Consider the following 18,605-nt stretch of genomic DNA (forward strand, 5'->3'; position numbering starts at 1 on the left):
CAGACATTTAGCTTAGAGAGTGTGAATTAATCACTTTTCCACAGTCCACCTCACCCCTTGTTTCACACAAGAAGCCCACAGGTTGTTGTGGGTTCATAGAATCATTAAGGATGGAAAAGACCTCCAAGACCATCATCTCATTGTGTTTAGACGAGGTGCATCTTTCAGAAATGTATCATAAATAGGTTTTCTGATGGTCTGTCTCCTGAATTTCACTGAAGTTTTATAAGTTCAAATCAGACCCACCACTCCAGGGTTTATTAAGGAATCCTTAGTGATTATTTTTACAGCATTAAGGAAAAGAGGTTGGTTTGTAACTTAAATAGATATTTAGTTATGTCCTTTTAGCTAGGAAAAAACCTCACAAAAGTGAATTTTCTCAGTGATTTTACATCTCCTCAAGATACTTAAGAAACAGACCAATGAAGATGCTCAAAAGAGTCAATCAAAAGACTGACACTGTGCAAATAATAAAAATAGAGAATAAAAGAACAATTAGCACCTTTACCTTCTACACTGAGAGAAGCTGAAGGCTAAGAGCAGTTAGGTAAAAACTGACCTGCATTTAGGAGGAGATTTAAGTTCACTGCTCAGCTGACACCCTGAGGCATCACAGACATCACGTTGGGCCTTTGCAGATGAATAAATGTCACATTAAATGCAGTGTTTTAGAAAGATGGGACAGTGACAGCTGTCTCAGGTGAAATGCTCCACCTGCTCAAAGGCAAGGAGAGTTCAGCCTAAACAGGAGGTATTTAAACCTGATTTTTTTGGTGCTAAAATATGGAAGTCTCAGTAAGCTGCCCTGTTTTTCAAGTCCTTAGTCTGAAGATCTGGTTTGTGCAGGGGAAAATTAAAAAGCTGGAATCACTTGCTGTGTTCAGGTGTTACCTCAGGTGTTTTGGAAGTGATCCTGCAGACCTAATTTTGGGAAGAGCATATATCTGTCAGGGAGATTCCTGAGGCTCCTAAAGTCATGTTAATTATGTTTAACAGCTTTGTGATAAAACAGATACTTCAGTTTATTAAGCATGAGCTGTATCAAGCATTTCATCAGTGATGCCATCATGTTATCTTCACTGTTTGCTCTTTATCCTTCTACCTGAAATATTGTCACGATTATTTTCTGCACATGCTCACCACTGAGATGACGGATGTGTGCATTTGGCCAGAAAAACTGGATTCCTCTCATCTGAACTTTCACAAGTCTACAGGGCAGCAATTTATGGGGCAAACTCGGGCCAGGTTCCCTTTGTGGTCAGTGGGTAGATTTAGGATGTGATAAGAACTTCCTGAGGGGCAGGTGATTTGTCCTGGTGTGTAAGTGCTTCTTACTCTTCACAGGCAATGAAGGGAGTGTAAATGTGGATTTAATTTATCTAAAATTAGATGGCATCATTGCAGATATCTCATAGCATTAAAGTAGTCAATATGTACATCTATGAGGTTTACAACAGGAGTCACTTCTTCTTAAAGAGACACCCATAGCAGGCAAGAACTAGGCCTTAAAAGTGCATTTTTCTCCACATTGAATTTAGAGACATTATTTTAATAATTTCATGATCAATACCTACATTTATGTACGTCCCAACCCTGGTGAGATGAATGTTGCCTTACATGACTACAGAATTTGATGTCTTCATTGCAAAAGTTTATATCTGATCCAAGTATTCCACTTAAGACTCAGCTTTTAAACTGGACAGCTCTCTGACTGTAAAGAGGCAGGACTAAATAGCAAAGCATCGACATCATCTCTCTTCAGAGTCTGTGGAGTGGAGATCTTTTGCTCCTTTGGGCAGTCTGTCACCTTTTGTCTCCCCAAAAAAAGTTGGGTGGTGAGAATTTCTGAGATCAGGGCAACAAGCTCTTTGCCAGAGTAGAAGTTATTCTTAGCTTAAGAGCACACAGTGTCATCTCAGATGTTTTGTAGGCTACAGTGGCTTTTTTGAGCTGCACAACTTTGCAGTTGGGCCGACAGAAGCAGCTGCAGACACAGCATGAGGCACATCCTCAGTGCAGTGGAGATCCCTGGAACTGATGGCACAGTAACCTCTAAACCACCATCTTCACCTCTCTCAGAATGATAATCCCAAATTTCCTTACTTAGTTCCTCCTGGAGCTGCAGGTCCCCTGATGCAGAGGACACGTGGTGCTCCCCACTCCTTTCAGATGGCATCGTCACACACCCAGCTCAGCAGTTCTTGCACTTGGATCTGCAGTTTCTGAGTCTGGAGAAATATCTTTGTTACATCCCTTTAACTAGAGGTGAAAGAACCTATTTAGACTATTTAGAAGCCATTGGTCCTTGTTCCCTCTTGCACAGTTGATCAAAATGTTATTTGTTGAATCTGATGTGCAGTTATTGTGTTTAATGACAGCATTAATTAGTCTTCTAGAAACCTGTTTTAAAATGTGGAATAGAAACACACTAAAATATTCAGCAGAAATAACTGGAAATTCTACTCAGCAAAGCAATGTCCTGTGTATTTTAATTTCCAATTCATGCCCAGTTTTGTCTTTTGTGGTATCCACAGACACTTCAGTACTTTCCATAAGTGTGGATGCACAATGGAAAAATAAAAACATGGTTCCTTCAAATACTGGTGGAAGTTAGAAAACCTTTCTACCTTCCTTTCCTTTTAGTATCAAGAGATCTTTTCGTAATTCAATAGAGGAGTGAGAAAAACAGAGGACACCAATATCTGTGTGTGTTTGTACCACCACACTTCATGGAAAGGGCACATTCATAGCCAAGCCATAGGAAAAACCTCGTGTTTAAATTTAATTTAAGCCCAACAACAGCTGAAAAATAAAATGTCAACCTCAATGAGAACTGAAATGCAACTTGCATTTTTTTCTTAAATAACTTTAAGGTTTTTCTCTGCCTGTTGGAATGTAAACAAGGCTTTCACTAGACCTTCTGGAGAACATTGTCTTAATCCTAACTGAGTGCTTATTGTCCTCAGAGCTTTCAGATCCATCCCACAAGTTTCTTGTCTGTCTGAAAAGGCGTGGGAAGAAAAGAGGATGAATATCTTTGGCTGTTACACTCCTGAGAATTCCACTGTCTCCTTCAACATTTTCATTTCCCCTAAACTTACACGTCTCACCAAAATTGCTTTGTCTTTTTTCTTCCTAATCTTGAAAAAAAAAAAAAACCAAACAATTCATCATCATCTTACAGTCAGCAATATCTCTCAATTTTTTCCCATTATTGAAATCTGCTTTTCCTCTTTATTGATCTTCATAATCTACAAACTTCAGAATGTGTTACTTCTTACCTTTAACAAATTTGCTTCCTGACTTCCACGACAGTACTGAAGACAGCATCTCAAATAATTTTATTATTATGGCATTATACTTCAAGATCCTACAAACCAATTGTGTGATTAATTAGGTGTAATTAATGCCACAAATTTCTGAGAATAGAAAAAGACTTCCTCTCCATCTTTCCCAAAATTAACCTCCCAGGAGTGCAGGGAGGTAGAACACACTCACAGACAATTCTACTCTGACTTTTAGATCAAAACAACACTTGTACTGTTGTTATTGTTGGCATTAATTCTGAATATAAAGGATAACAGATTTTGAGAGATGACACTTCTTTGTCCAGTTAACTACCTTTAATATGATTTTTTTTTAAATTTCATGGTTAGTTTAAGACACATTCTTTACTATAGAGATGACATTGTTCTATAAGCTTCTCCTCAGTGTTTCTTTTCAGTTGCATTAACCAGAGTACAGATCCACACAGAAAAAGGACTAGAAGGGACCCCAAAAGCTCTTTTATTCCATTACACCGGCTCAGTCCTGTACAGATTAACTTTTCTAGACATCACCAAAGCTGAACACTCTGGATGAGCATCAACCCATTCCAAGGCTGGTCCTCTCTTTTTTTAAAAAAAAAAAACAACTTTTGGTCAGTTTTGTCTAACTTGACAACTCCCAAGAACTGTGTTCTCTGCTTTTTAGGGGCTTTCACCGAGACTTGAGGGTTGGTGTCCATCAGATTTGTGACTCAGGTGTGTTCAGTGCAGTCCCAAGGCAAGGGTTGGGATGTGTTTATCTCTGATAATGCCCAAAGTCTCACTGAGAGACACCAGCAGTGCCCTGATGTCCCATTTACAGGTGCTGGGGACAGTGTCACATGTTCAGAGCTCTTGGAGATGTTTTAGTGAAGTTTTCACTTTCAGTAAGGCCAACACATCATTTTGGGTTATCCTGGAGCATGAATTGGCAAATTCTAATGTGTCCCTACAGATAAAAGCAGAGTGAACATTTGAATTCATAAAAGTGTGCAGCCCCTAGAAAAATCTCCACAGCTTTTTAACCTTCCTTTGTCCTCCATCTGCCTTCTTCACTTGCTGGGATGTAATCAGTGATATTCCAACCCTTTGAAAATGTCCTGGAGGTGACTTCAGGTCACTTTGCTTTTAAAAGAGCACTTCCTTATTTTTAAATCAACATTTGCTTTCTCTTTGGCCTTTTTTTTCACTGCTCAATCAGCAAATGGCACTGACCAAAACATGCACAAGTCTTTGCTGCCCCCCTCCCTGTTTTTGGGGAATTTCACCAGTTAAGTGCTTACATGCATTTATTTCCAGCCCTTTTATTTACATCTACTGAGCCTGATTTCCCTCTGAAATCTCTTTATCCTAAAGCAGTGGAAAGAAGTTAAAGAGTGGAATTGCACTTTGCTTTCCAACAGTATAAATGAGACCAAAATCAAGACCTTGAGGAATAGTCATGAGTACAAGAAGGAGAACATACAGGATTTTTAGCTTTGTTTGTGTGGCTGTTGGGTTTTTTGCTTTATTTGTATGGTTCTTTGGGAATTCTTTTGCTATGTAGTAAAAAAATTCACACACACACACACACACAAAATAATAGTAATAATAAAAAGTGGTTTCAAACACTCCATTGGGATTAAGGTTTATAGTTGTGCTATGGTAGCAGCCTGAATCCTTAGCAAGGTTCCCCTCCTCGTTTTTGGGCACAATAGGAAGAAATTCCTGCTTACAACAATGCAAATTAAAATTAGAGAAGAGAGCATTAATCATTATTAATGTGCCATCCTCGTAGCAGTGTGACAGAAGTGGGAGCAGACTGCAGTGTGTGTGAAATCACTCGTTGGGAACAAACAGGGTTGTGGTGTGTTTGTTTGTATAATCCTGCAGTGTGTGTATTTCCCAAAAGTCAGTCAGCAAGATAGTTGATGCTTTCTTCTTTAATTGCAGCCCCAGCTGATTACTGCAGGGCTGCATTAAAGCTCTTTCCTCCCCTCTGTCGTGACAGGAGGCTGGCTCGCTCCACGCTGCTGCTCATCCCCTTGTTTGGAATTCACTACACAGTCTTCGCTTTTTCCCCGGAAAACGTCAGCAAGAGGGAGAGGCTGGTGTTTGAACTGGGACTGGGATCCTTCCAGGTGATTATCCAGCGAATCCTGGGTTTGGCACAATGAGATATCTGGGTTTTTATAGATACTTTGTATGCACAGTTCTCAGAGTGGGTCTTTGTTCACTCATGTGGGTGTTTTGTGCAGTGGGATTTTGGGTTTGCTTGGTTGGTTATCTGCTTGAACTCCTGCTATTTTCCTGTTATTCCTTCAGGATTTAAATTACATTACATTAACTTTTTTCATAAATTACATTATTTTTTATATAAATTGCAATCTTTTTTTTTTTCTTTCCCTCTCTCCCAGGGTTTTGTTGTTGCTGTTCTCTACTGTTTCTTGAATGGGGAGGTAAGTCTTTCAATATTTCACCTCCCTCACCCATCACCCTCATTTCATTTCCTTGTGGGAGTAACTGCTGTCCTAAACCTTCCCTCTAACTCATCCCCTGCCATCCTCCCTGATACTTTAGGTTGAACCTCACAATTCTTAGCACAAAAAAAACCCCACAAAAAAAGGAGGCTGGTGTGGTGCCTTTATTAAACCAAAATATTGGCCATGCCAGAGGTGATGGCCCAGATGAACCCTCCCTAACTGTGCTCTGTACTGGTGTCTTTGGAAACCTCACCCCAGGTTCGGAATTTGGCACTGCTTTGGTGGAATTGGGCACTTGCTTGGTTAAACTTTGCACCTTTCTTGCCAGCCCACTCTTCCAGCCTGTTCAGTCCTCTCCATAACGAGACTCTTCCTCCTGACACGCCCAGCTCACCACCCAGTTTGGTGTCTCCAGGCAAACTGGTGATGGTGCTTTGGACCCCATGGCTGAGACTGCCATGAAGATATTGAGGCCCTGGCACAGGTTACTCAGAGAAGCTGTGGCTGCCCCATCCCTGGAAGTGTTCACATCCAGGTTGGATGAGGCCCTGAGCAACCTGGGCTGGTGGAAGGTGTCCCTGCCCATGGCAGGGGTGGATTTGGGTGATCTTTAAGGTCCCTTCCAACCCAAACCATTCCATGGTTCTGTGTTGGACAGTGTGGGGTCCAGGATCAATCCCTGCAGGACCCCACTAGTGATAGGGTGCCAGCCTGAGTGAAAAACCGTGTCCACCACGCTCTGAATGTGGCTTCCTTCCCATCTTGGGGTACACACACCCACCCTGTATCTCACCAGCTTACCCAGGAGAAGGCTGAGGGAAACAGAGTAAAACCCTTTGCTGAATCCCAAGTTTTCACAAGCCCCTTGGACTCTCTTTCTGGCACGACCCAAGTGCTTTCAGCTTCTTTTCTGCCACCTTCCAGCTGGTCCCTACACACACATGGCCCCAGGTGTGCCAGGAACCCCCTCAGACCCTCCCCAGGTACCTTGCAAGCCTCCCACTCCTCTCAGCACGTGGCAACTGCTGCTGGTGTCAGCTTCCCGCACCAGTTGTTTTTTTTTCTTCTGATTCACCTGTTCTGATCTGCAAATTGAGATTCCTCTGCCTTTGTTTATCCAGCTGAATACCTGGGGTTATTATTTTCTCAACTCATGGAAAAAAGTTCCCTCCTCGAGGCTGCCTTAAGAGGGATATCCAGAGCTCATCCTTTCCCTCCTCCCCTGAGACACATCTCTTGTGCAGTCCAACAGGAGTCCTCTTCTAAAATCACTAAAATCACCTCCTTTTCCTCTTTCCAAGGAGTCTGAGTGCAGCAGGTGCTCTGTGCTTGCTCATCTCTAGGCTGCCAGAGCTGATCTCCGGCACAAAAGGTCTCAAACTCCTTGATCCCAGTGATTCTTCCTCAGATGTAACCATAACAACCTCCAAACTCCTCAAAACAAATTTGGGGGTCATTTCTGCTCCTGGGCTCAGTCAAGATGACTTTGAAAGGACCCCCAGGGCTGTGAGAGCATTATTATTCCATGGCTCAGTCAGTCCCAAGTAGATGGGTGAGATCTGGATCGTGCCTTGTTGGAATTAATGTTGTATTCATAATTCACCAGCTGGTGTTTCTGGGTATCTGAATCTCCCACCTACAACTGCTCTTGCACCCATCACCTTCCCTGAGTGCTAAAACAACAGCCAAGAGGTCTTTTCTAAAACCAGCCTGGTTTTAGAAGACCTCCCAGGATAATATGAATGGTTTGTCAGATTTCCTGGAACCCTTTGGAAGGAGTAGGGGGGTTGTTCTTGGCCAAACCGACACAACCAGGTTAATTAAAGCCATTTTACCTCCCAAGACATCAGAGAATGGTAATTAAAAAAACATCTTGTGCCTCACTAAATTTCAGAGAGCAAGAAAGGGTTCACCTTTGGTATATACATTAATTACACTGTGCAAGATGCAAACACTATTTTCTGGTTTATAGGGGTAATATAACTCCATACTCCATCTAATCTATAATTTTTACATTAACCAAAATAGGAATTTAGAGGTAGTAGAGAGGGAATGCAAGTTTTCCAGTTGGATTTTTCCTCCCTGTAGTTTTTGCCCACGCAGTTAAAGCACTTCTTTAGCATTTTGGCTTATAATGATCCAATTATGACTCTTCTTTTAGTCCAGGAAAATCTAGTAATGATTGTTAAGGCCAGGAAGAAGATCTTTGTCACAGCAGCTCGTTGAAGACTAGAAAAATATACTGGGAAAATCTCTCTACCTATTTCCTTGTTCTTGCACTTTTTTCAGTCACAAATATGTCACAGGCCACTGTCAGGAATGAGCAACAGGCCAAGTAAATGTTGGTCTGAGCTCATAAGATCTTTTCTTATATCAGCTTTATCTCTATATACTCACCCAGCAGGATCACCAGGAGCTTGGTGATGGATGAAAAGAACAAAAGCTGTGGAATTATTTGCCTCTTCCCTGACTGAACTTGTAATTTTACTCTTGCTGATTCACTGTGGGTGCCCATAAAGCCCTGTCAGCAAAGGGAGGGTGTCTCAGGTGTCTGTGAACCCCAGAGCTGGTGTGTGCTCGGAGGGGATGCAAAAGCAGGAGGCAAAGTTTCCCCCAGACACGAACAGCAGGTCCAAGACAAGCTGCCCACGTGGACAGGTTGTTTCACTGCTATCCAGTACCTTTGGTTTGCTGGTTTCTTTGGGTCCTTTCTATGCCTTTGATGAAAACAGGGTGTGTTTTTTTTCCTTCACGTTGGAGTTAGTGTCGAACAGGCCCTTGTTCTGAGCACCTCTGGGCTGATCCTAAATTACCTCAAGTCAGACACACAGAACCTGGGCTGTAGTTCCCACCACATGCCAGGACCTCTTGCAGCCCTGCAGAGACCACTTCAGATTTTGCTGAAGTGAGGAGCTCAACAACAGCCTTAAAAACCAGTCCGGTGGAATTGTGGGGTTTTTTTCTAATCTTGATAATCTGTCAGCATGTCCTCGAGCGGCGAAGTACATAAAAAATGACCTTTTGAAGTTTCTCCCTAAAGGTGCAATCAGAAATAAAGAGAAAATGGAGGAGCTGGAAAGTCAACCGGTATTTTGCTGTGGATTTCAAACATCGCCATCCTTCTCTAGCGAGCAGCGGAGTGAACGGGGGGACACAACTGTCCATTCTGAGCAAGAGCAGCTCTCAGATTCGGATGTCCAGCATAAATGCAGAGAACCTGGCGACATGAGCAGCTGAGGGAGCAGATCCAGCATGAGCAAACCAAAAACACGTCCCTTGAAACAGAAAAAAAAAAAAATGAAATGATGGTTTTGGTTGTGGTGGTGTAGGTCTTCTCCTTCTCCTTCTCCTTCTCCTTCTCCTTCTCCTTCTCCTTCTCCTTCTCCTTCTCCTTCTCCTTCTCCTTTCCTTTCCTTTCCTTTCCTTTCCTTTCCTTTCCTTTCCTTTCCTTTCCTTTCCTTTCCTTTCCTTTCCTTTCCTTTCCTTTCCTTTCCTTTCCTTTCCTTTCCTTTCCTTTCCTTTCCTTTCCTTTCCTTTCCTTTCCTTTCCTTTCCTTTCCTTTCCTTTCCTTTCCTTTCCTTTCCTTTCCTTTCCTTTCCTTTCCCTCTTTTCCATTCTCCTCTCCCCTCCAGAGGTGACAAAGCAAAGGAAATGTGTGTATATATCTCTTTTTAACAGTCACTGTAAATACCCAGCTGTACTCAAGGCCATCAACGGGGAATGTTTCACAGACAAACAAGAGGCCAAACCCACCCACTCAACTATTGCCATTTCAGAGCATCTGCAAGTGATCCGTGTCCGTCCAGAGTAACAAGTGGTTGCTGTGCAGTTGTGATCCTCGGTTGCCAAACTGATCCCAGTCCATGAATGGACGTGACTGTTGGCATTTTTCCACTTGGTTTCCCTTTTGGGTTGGATTTGCCTAATTTCCCCCCCTTCCCCCTCCTGTGACAAACCTGTCTGAGCCTGTCCCTGTCTTCTGGCACGTGAATTTCTGCAGCGTTTCTCTTTGGAGTCTGAGGATGGAGCTGCTGTGCTTGGGTTAATCAAACCATTCGGGAAGATCTCCAGAAAATCCAGCTGGATTCAGTCACACGTTCCCAGTGGACTTAAAGGAACAGCTGTGCCAATGTGAACCTGCCTCTCACTGCAGGAATTCCAGGCAAGAGCAGTGGGATCATCTGTGCTTTTCCACCCCCAGGGACACTTCTGAGATTGTTTGTGTTCCAGCTAAGCTGTGAATTTTCTAAAAGGGCCCTGCAGTTGAGATATACCTATCTATTTTTTTTTTTGGCATTGATTGACAGATTGATCGTTTGGATTCTTTGAATCACAGAAATAACTGTCCCTTCCCTCCCACCTCAAGAGCAGAAGTCCTTTCCAGGGTGATCTTTCCCTTGGACCCTCCACATCTGTGGCCAAACGTGGCCTTGGTGTTTTGGGGTGGTGCTGTCACCCAGCCTGCGGTGCCTCTGCGACCTCTTGGACTTCTGTGTGTTGACTCTGCCCTGTCAGAGGCACAGGGAGGATCTGGCACAACATCCTGGAAGGTAAAAATCATCTGCATTTGGTGACCAATGAGCAACGAGACCGAACAATGGGATGGCGTGGAAGGAAAATGGAAAGACCTCGGAGGACTTCCCACACCTGGCAGTTTTGTCTCTTTTTGGACATTCTGTTTGTTTAAGCACCAATGGTCTTACTGGGTTTTTTGGGGGAGGGAGGAACTAGAATGTTCTTTCAGCCTTTGCCTTGTAGTTGAAGCCACAACTGGTATTTACCTGCTTCAATCCAGTGTCAATGATGTCAATTCTTAAGAGTCTTTATCCAGAGCATAAAGGCTTCGAGAGCCATCCTAATGCTCATTTCACTTTGGACTCATGAACTGATATATATATATATATATAAAATATATATATATGTGTGTGTGTGTGCATATATTAAAGATAAAAATGGAAATGACACTTTTAAATGTGAAGTTTGGAACTGAAACTAAGAGTAACCAGGAAATTCGAAATTCAGGCTGGTTCTTTGGTGTCGATTGACATGATCATAAACTAAAAAAAAAAAAAAAACACCACAAAGAAAAAGGGAAAGACTTGGAATTTTAGTGTCAGCTGAGTGTGAGCTTTTAATTTCACTGGTTCTATTAGTTTAAGTAAAAAAAAGAAAAGTTTTAATGTCATTTTAAGCAGAGGTTTTTAAAAATAATCCTAGTTTACTTATTTTTAAAAGGAGAAGGAAAAGGCCTCAGAAAGTTGTGAAAGGAATATTAATTGTAATAATCCTCAACACGTGTAGTGCTTTATGGGACGTGATCTGCTCTCGACTGTAGCAGTTTAAATGAATGTGAAAATTTAATTTGAAATAGAAATCTTGATTGAGGGCACACTGGTACAGGATTAGGCTCTTACGAGATGGTTACACCCCTGCCATGTGAATTCTACCCTTGCACAGAGGACCAGTAAAGAGTTTAAAGCACTTCCATTTTACTCCAAATTCTTAAGCTGGAATTTATATGATCCAGACACCTTTTTTTTCCCAAGTCTACAGCACCGATTTGCTGCTCTGAGAGCAGAATTTGTCTCCCTCTTCCCAGCTCTCTGTAAATGTTTTTAGCTGATGGATTGGCCCTTCCTCTCTCGATAAATGCTATCTGAGAAGGTTTCCCCTGCACTTGGCAGCCTGGCCACTTTGGAAATCTAAAGTTAAATGAGCAGATCCCATCAGGTTTGTGTTTCCTGCAGTGTGGGCTTTCACGAGTATTATATTGGCAGTACTGTATTATTAAAAAAAAAAAAATTATCAAAAGCTTTATTTTGCACTACTAGTAGTCAGTTTTCAAGCATTAATTAATTAGAACTTTTGAGATAAAAGATGTTGAAGTACTGCCTCTAGCTGGAGACTTCGTGCCATGGTTCAGTCCAGAGCGAGAGGTGTTTGGATCTTTTATCTTTTAATTTATTTTCATTGTTGTTGTTGTTGTTGTTGTTGAAGCATTTCCTGAGTTTATTTCGGGATTTTGTGGTTTCCCTGGCTGTCCTACAGTGCTCTGCAATTTGAGTTGGTGGATCTCAGTCCAGTGCCTCGTGGGCAAATGTCCACATGACCAAATCCACCCTCGAATCCTGCACACAGGAGACCAGGCCCTGAGCTCAGCTAAAACCAGGACACAAAACTCTTGTTGTTGTTGTTGTGAGAACAAACCCACTTCACTTAGGATTGGGATTTGGCCTCAGCACGTTGTTATCACTATTTATTTTTGGTGGTCTCAGCAAGAGAATCCAAGGGTGGAATAGTCATGAAAACTTGGACTTGGCCCTTAATTCCTGGAGCCAACGCTCAGGAGCAGGACAAGCTGGAGAGCAGTGGAGGGGAAAATTTCTGCTGTTGCAGACCCTTTGCTTCTTGTTCCAATTGAAATCTTTGGTACCATTCACCAGCACTGAATTTCCTGGAGGGAAAGGTGCCTCTTGACATATCAAATGTACAATATATCCCACAAACAACCCCCCCTTCCATGATGATTGGACTTACCTGAAGTGTTGATGCACTTTGCAGATGTGGCTTTCCTTGGTCACCTGAAAACTTCCTCAGTGTTGCTGGAAAGATGCTACTTGAGGTGTAAATAGTTACTGAAACCAGACTCTGGTGCCCTGGCACAAATTAGCTCTCAAGAAACCTTCCTGTTGAATGTAAACTGCAGATGCTGCCAGGGCGTGGCCACCACTCCCAGTGGCTGTTGTGGTTCCCATTTGTTCCAGGAGGGAAGAAACCCCCCTCAGGTGGTTTTACTTCCAGATGTGTGTAAATACCAACTGAGTGTAACAGTGCTTTGTTTGATTTTTTCACTGTGAACTATATTTTGGAGCAAGAAAGGCTGTGTTCTTCAGAACAAAACACAATTAAAATCGACACAAGTGTGCAGTGCTCCTTGAGCCATTTTTTTCCTACCACGTCCATAATGTGTTTCCTGTCTAATTTCCTTATTTTGCTTTTCTGAGTGTACAAAAACTTCCTGTGCTGCAGCTTTTGTGACTATTCACTGTATCTAACCACTGTTGGATTATTGACTTGTCAGTGTGGAGTGCTGGTACTACAGGACAATTAACATCCCAAAATGAACTCTACAAAGGTGTGTTGTGAAGGGCGAGGCTTGTTTTGTTGCTGCGTGGTGACCTCACCTCCTTCACCTTCACCTCCATTTAGGATATCTGGAACTCAGAGCCCAGGTAAAGAAACTTAAATGTTTAGTTATGGGAATTTTTGTTTCATGGGGGAAAACTGCTCGAGTTCCTCTATATCACTGAAGATTTTATATTTGAAAGCCAGGTGTTAAAATGGGGTGGTGGGAGGAGTATTTTCCATGTGGATCTTCGTGAAGAAGGAACTTCATCCTCTTGGTAGGACTTGGCAAGTCCCTTTTGGGGACCTTTCTTGAAGTGTGAGGACCGGAATGGGACACAATACAGTTTCTTAGACTCCTCCTGGAAACCTGACCTGGGAGAACCTGATCCTTTTCCAGCAGGGACAGAAGGATTAATTGCCATAATTTGCCTTGACAGTGTCATTTTGCAAAATCGTGGCATTTCCTAATATTTTCATGTCCGTGGTGGGTGAAATTCTGCTTCTGAACAGCACAAAAGCTTCAGTGCTTGCTTCTGGTGGTCTCAAAGATTCAGGGGGTGTTTTCCTCATCCCATGGACAAACGAAACCAGCTAACTGAAAATAAGCAAAGTCAAAACGAGCAAGAACAAAACTTATTTGCTCAACGTGAAGGAAAGCTCTGTAATTGCCATTATTCCATATTATAATATTCCCACTCCTAAACTGATCATCCCTCCTGTTAAAATTCAGTTGGTTTTTCTTTTTCTCACCTTCTCTTCCCACTGGAAAATTATTGCAAAACTTTTCTCTTTTGGCAGTTAGAAACCTTTTTTTTTTTTTCCCCCTAAATTCCAACTTGAAATAATTCCTGGCTCTCTTAGGTTCCTTTTCATACCCGTCTTGCCTCCAGTTTCTCTCTCTCTCTTCCTGAGGTATAAACAGCTTTATTTCAGATGAAATCTGCAGTTTGTCTTTGGTTATACAGCTGAAAGATAAGACTAAAAAAAAAAAAATCATGCTATTAAACTGCATTTGTTTCAGTTCTAATCCAAATTTGGGCAGCAAAAATAATGTAAGGAATCAAATACAGGTGTGAATCCATGTGGAATAGTAGGAAAATTACCTGGAAGCAGCATCCTGGGAAAAAAAGAGAGGGGAAAAAAAAGAAAGGAAAAATAAAAACTAAGAGATAGAATTCCAGTTCTTGAAAGTCTATAAATGGTATTTGTTTTCTGAGTAATTTTCATTCAGCCAGATCTAAAGGGAAAGTAATTCCAATATTTTCCCTTTCTGTTCTCAGTTGTGATCTTGCAAGAGAAGCTGATCCCTATCAGAAGGATAGGACACATAGTCAGTCAAAATACTGCAAGAAATCATCATTCGAGTGGGCTAAAAGACACTGATGGTGTCAGTTTGGGAGGTTTCAGCTCTCATGTATCTGACATGGCTGCTAAATCCCTACTGAATTTGGTCTGCAAACCATAAAAATACACAACTTTATTTTTCCAGCCCAGCCCTGACAGAAATCAGATATAAAAATTTAAGTGTCAGAGAAAAAAAAATATATATATCTAGAGTGACTTTAGCAAACAGTGGCAATAAAAGAAATGGAAACCTCAATAATTTAATTTGGTTTATTTACCTTGTTATTTGAAATTATTTTTCAATAGGGTTTCAGAAACAATTGCCGATGTCAGAGGTTTTTAACCTGGGGCCTGTGGAGACTTCAGAGCACATTCCCAGAGGGTGTTCATGGGAGATGATTAAAGCAAACAAGGTCATTTTTCTGTGTAGCAATAGATGCTTGGGAGGCTCCTGAAGAGCTCCAATCTCACATCTCTTTATGCAAAGGCTCCCACAGATCCAAACCCTACAAAGCCCAATAAAATCAGATTTCCCTCCTTGCTTTGATAACGTCATTTCATGATATTAAGATATTCTCTTTTGTTCTGAGGTTTGTTCTCGTGTGGGCAGAGATTCCAGAGAAATGTGTGCTTATTTTATCAATATTATGCTTATAATCACTGCATAATATTGATGATATTATGAGAGCAGTGAATGTTTCCTCAGCAGGACAAGGAAGGGAAGCAAGACAAGTAGGAAGGACAGATAGAGCAGGATTTATGGACACCTCCAGCTGCCAGACAGGACTGGAGTCTGTTAGAGATCCTGGGCCCCATCTCTGAGCTCTGTGTGGATATCTAGGACACAGATGAACTCCCTGAGTGGGATTCACTTCCAACCAAACACTTGTTTTAAAGTAGTTTTCTTTCTTTAGAGTTAAATATCAAGGGCTATATTAGATGTGTGTCCCTTTCAACCTCGGGTGTTCTCAGCATTAGAGAGTCTGGCCCACAGTTAAAGTCCTGGGTAAGATCTTGTGTCCCTGAGCAGTCAGACAAGGAGACACCCCCACCACTCCACTTTGGACACCGACAGCTGAGGTGTCTTCCCTTGATCTGCTTTCTCCCCTTGGCCTCTGTAGCCACAAGAGAGAAAAGAGTAATTTCAGAGCACAAAAGTCAAAACTCATATTTTTTTCTTGATGTCCACTGGAAAGGGAGGTGATTCACGCTTTGCAAGGGTTTCTTTCCTCCAGGAGGTCGAGATGGTTGTGCTGGAGACAGATGTTGACACTGTGGAAGCCTGGACAGAGATGGATTTTCCCTGGCAGCTTTGCCTGCTCACTCCTGTTCTGTTGTGTGCCTGCTGAGAAACAACGGCTTTGAAAAGCTTGGGAGTGGCTTCTGTTGGGTATCAGCAGCCAGATCTGAGGGAGGAGTTAACACCTGATTAGAGTTTTCAGGAGGTCTTGTTCTCACTGTCAGGTTGTGTCTGTACGACCAGCACTTCTGTGTCCTGAAACAAACCATAGTATATAGTGCACATGCAGTGAAAAAGGGAAAATTTAGGATTTTACCCCCTGCTTTCAGCAGTCAGGAACATGCAACCAGTTCAGAATTGCATTTAAAGGACGAATGAGGAAGATGTGGAGAGTGCAGCTGCAGTGAAGGATGCTCTGATGTTCAGCTCCGTGTATATCTGTGCTGAAGAGCTCAATTCAGCTAAATACACATTGTACTTTGTGTATGAAAACACACCAGCAGAGCTTGAACAATGTCTTGAACCTCGTGGTCTTTTCACCTTCTTACGACTCAAACTGCAATTTCCCATTGGCTTTCTTGTGGGGAATTCATCCATGTGAAGAATTACTGTGTGATATGACACTGTGTGATATGACACTCTTCAGTGTCCCAAATTCCTTAGGCTTCTGCATATGCCTTTCCCAATGGACTTTGTGCTTGCAGAGAAGTCTCAAGAGGCCTTTGTGTATCAGTATAACCTGTACAAACAAATATCTGGTGTGTTCATTCTCTCTCCCTTCTACTTGTCAGTTTAGTGGCAATGCAAACACGCTCTAGCTCGGAGAAGTTACTGGATGGAAAGCTGTATTTTGGCTTTTGACTGTGTCAAGGTACAAAGTTACTGGCCTGTTGGGTCTAATACTGACCTTATTTTGGTCGAAACTGGTTTAACTGGTAACGGGATTTAACTTGAGCTTTGTTAGGAGGTGGAAACACAGATATCGATTGCTGCTTTCTAACCTTTTTTGTGTTTTGAGAAATTGTTTTTAACATGTATACTGCTGTAGATGACACAATAAATGTATTATCATTTTGTATAAGTCTGTTCTGATATAAAATTGCACCAAAGAGAACTTTTTGTCCATGAAGTTACAGGGTTTTCTTCTTCCTGAAGCAACAGGATGGAGGGGTTTTTTGGGGGGGGATGAAATTTGCTTCCTTCCCCATGAGGAGGAGTCCGTGGATTCTGCTGGTCCAAGTCAATCCTGGACCAACCAGGAGTGAAGTTTTTGCCTTTAATGGGCCATGAACCCTCTTCCTTCCCCATCAACCAGTGGAGTTACATGAGAAAGGTTTTTAGCACCCTGAACCAGTATCAAACATGACTGGGGTCTGATTACACCAACACAAAGGCAACACACTCTCCATGCAACCAAAGACCCCCTGTACCTCTGAGTTTGGATCCACAGGCCCTTGGGGACCTAAATATTATTTCTAAAGAATCTTAACAGGAGAAAAATAATCCTGTTGTCCTCAAACAAAGACTTTGTCAGCTGGTAAGGGTGAAAAAAGATTGGTTTCTATAAAACTCCCGTGGTGCTTCCAAGGCTTCATTTCTTTTACAGTCAAACCTAAAGAGTTTAATCATTAGATTGGAGTTTAACGATTTTAAAATACCAGGTGCATTCACAGCACTGAAACAGAGGATTCCACAGAAGATGTCCTGTTTCTGATATCTTCATCCTCTGCTTCAGCTGCTCTGTCTGTCCCTCGTGGCTCTGTGAATACCCACACAAGTTCCATCTTCCCACTGGTGTCCTCCCTCATCTTTCAGCCAAAGTCCTGATCTGTGAATCCTCATCCTTTGGTGGACACCCATTTACTTAGTTTAGAATTAGGTTAGAAATGTGTCAGGGAGCAGCCAGGGCTGGTAGGTTGGAGATTCCCATCCTACAGCCCTGCTGAGGCAGCACCTGGGCTGAAAGAGAGGCTTGGGCAGGTTGGGGGTTGGGAGGGACAGGGCACACAAATAGATTTCCCTTTTCTGCTGTGCTTCAGATCCCTGTAAATACACTTTTACATGAGTTCACTGTGAGCTAAAGCAGCCTCAGCCCCTTCTTCAAGGGCTTTTAAGGACGTGCCTCCCCTTTCCCCCCTGTGCAGAAGGGCTGAATCAGCCAGTACCTCACTGATCATGGAGATCAGCAAACGTAGGACACAGAATCTGGAAAAAGCTGAATTTCTAAAAGTCACATCTACTCTGATTTTTCTTTTTTAAGGCCCATTTTATATTTAAGAGGCAGAGAAAGAAAAGGCACCTCCAAAAGCATTTCAGCTCACTCTAGAAGCCCTTTGTAAGTCCCCACTATCCTAAAGGCACAACACCACACTACAGCAATTTACTCCAAAAAACAGACACGCCTGGTTTAAATGAGGAAAATCTCATTTACAAGGTCTGTCAACACACCAAGGAGCAGAGTGCCCTGGATTCAGTTGTATTTTCTCCAACTGAAAAAAAATCTTACTCAGACACCCCAATAATCCTTGCTCTGGGTGCATTAGGCAGCCTCTGGGGAATCTCTGCGTTGGAAAAGTTGGCAGCTGGAAGGATTTCTTTTGATCTGGAGCCCACAAAATCAAACTTTCTGAAAAGGTGGCACTGTCAGAGTTAAAATTCTACTCTCTGAGAGGAATTTTGGTTACACTGACCAGCTGAAACAGCTGGTTTTGATCTTTCCAGGTTGTCCTGTAGTTAGGAAAGAGATTTTAAAAAAGAATACTTGCAGTGTGAGCAGGGGGCAGTGTTTTGGAGCACTCCTGGCTTTCAGGAGCACACCCATCCAAACGAGCCAGCAGCATCCCCAGCTCCAGGAGAGGGCAGTGGCTCCTCACAGAACACGCAGCACTGCTAAGCCCGCCTTGGCACAACCTTTTGCTGCCTTCCTTATGGAGAAAAACATCCCTGAAGCATCCCCTCAGGATTGTTATCACAGAGGGATCAGCAGCCTTTCCACAGCCCGAACAAAATCTTTTATCAATGAAACTTTTACACACCCCAAAAAGAGGATTATTAAACTTTTCCTTTTTTTTTTTTTTTTAATGAAGTCTCAAGTGAACCACCCAAGCTGACGTAAATTAAATTTCC

General features: G+C 42.3%; 1 protein-coding gene across 12 annotated transcripts in view; it reads left to right on the forward strand.

Moving 5' to 3' along the window:
* Positions 1 to 16,593, forward strand: part of ADCYAP1R1 (ADCYAP receptor type I) — a 140,904-nt gene extending 124,311 nt beyond the window's left edge. For 8 of the 12 annotated variants that reach the window (XM_050322857.1, XM_050322846.1, XM_050322883.1 and 5 more), the window contains 3 exons: positions 5,296 to 5,425; positions 5,702 to 5,743; positions 8,795 to 16,593. In XM_050322857.1, the coding sequence (XP_050178814.1) occupies positions 5,296 to 5,425; positions 5,702 to 5,743; positions 8,795 to 9,004 (382 nt within the window). In that variant the 3' untranslated portion in view covers positions 9,005 to 16,593. The remainder of the gene's footprint in view (positions 1 to 5,295; positions 5,426 to 5,701; positions 5,744 to 8,794) is intronic. The other 4 variants (XM_050322894.1, XM_050322927.1, XM_050322920.1 and 1 more) reach the window with 1 other exon arrangement.
* The last annotated feature ends 2,012 nt before the right edge of the window (positions 16,594 to 18,605 follow it).

The sequence above is a fragment of the Myiozetetes cayanensis genome, unplaced genomic scaffold (assembly GCF_022539395.1).
Source record: "Myiozetetes cayanensis isolate MyiCay16 unplaced genomic scaffold, myiCay2020 scf1, whole genome shotgun sequence".
NCBI classification, from domain to species: domain Eukaryota; kingdom Metazoa; phylum Chordata; class Aves; order Passeriformes; family Tyrannidae; genus Myiozetetes; species Myiozetetes cayanensis.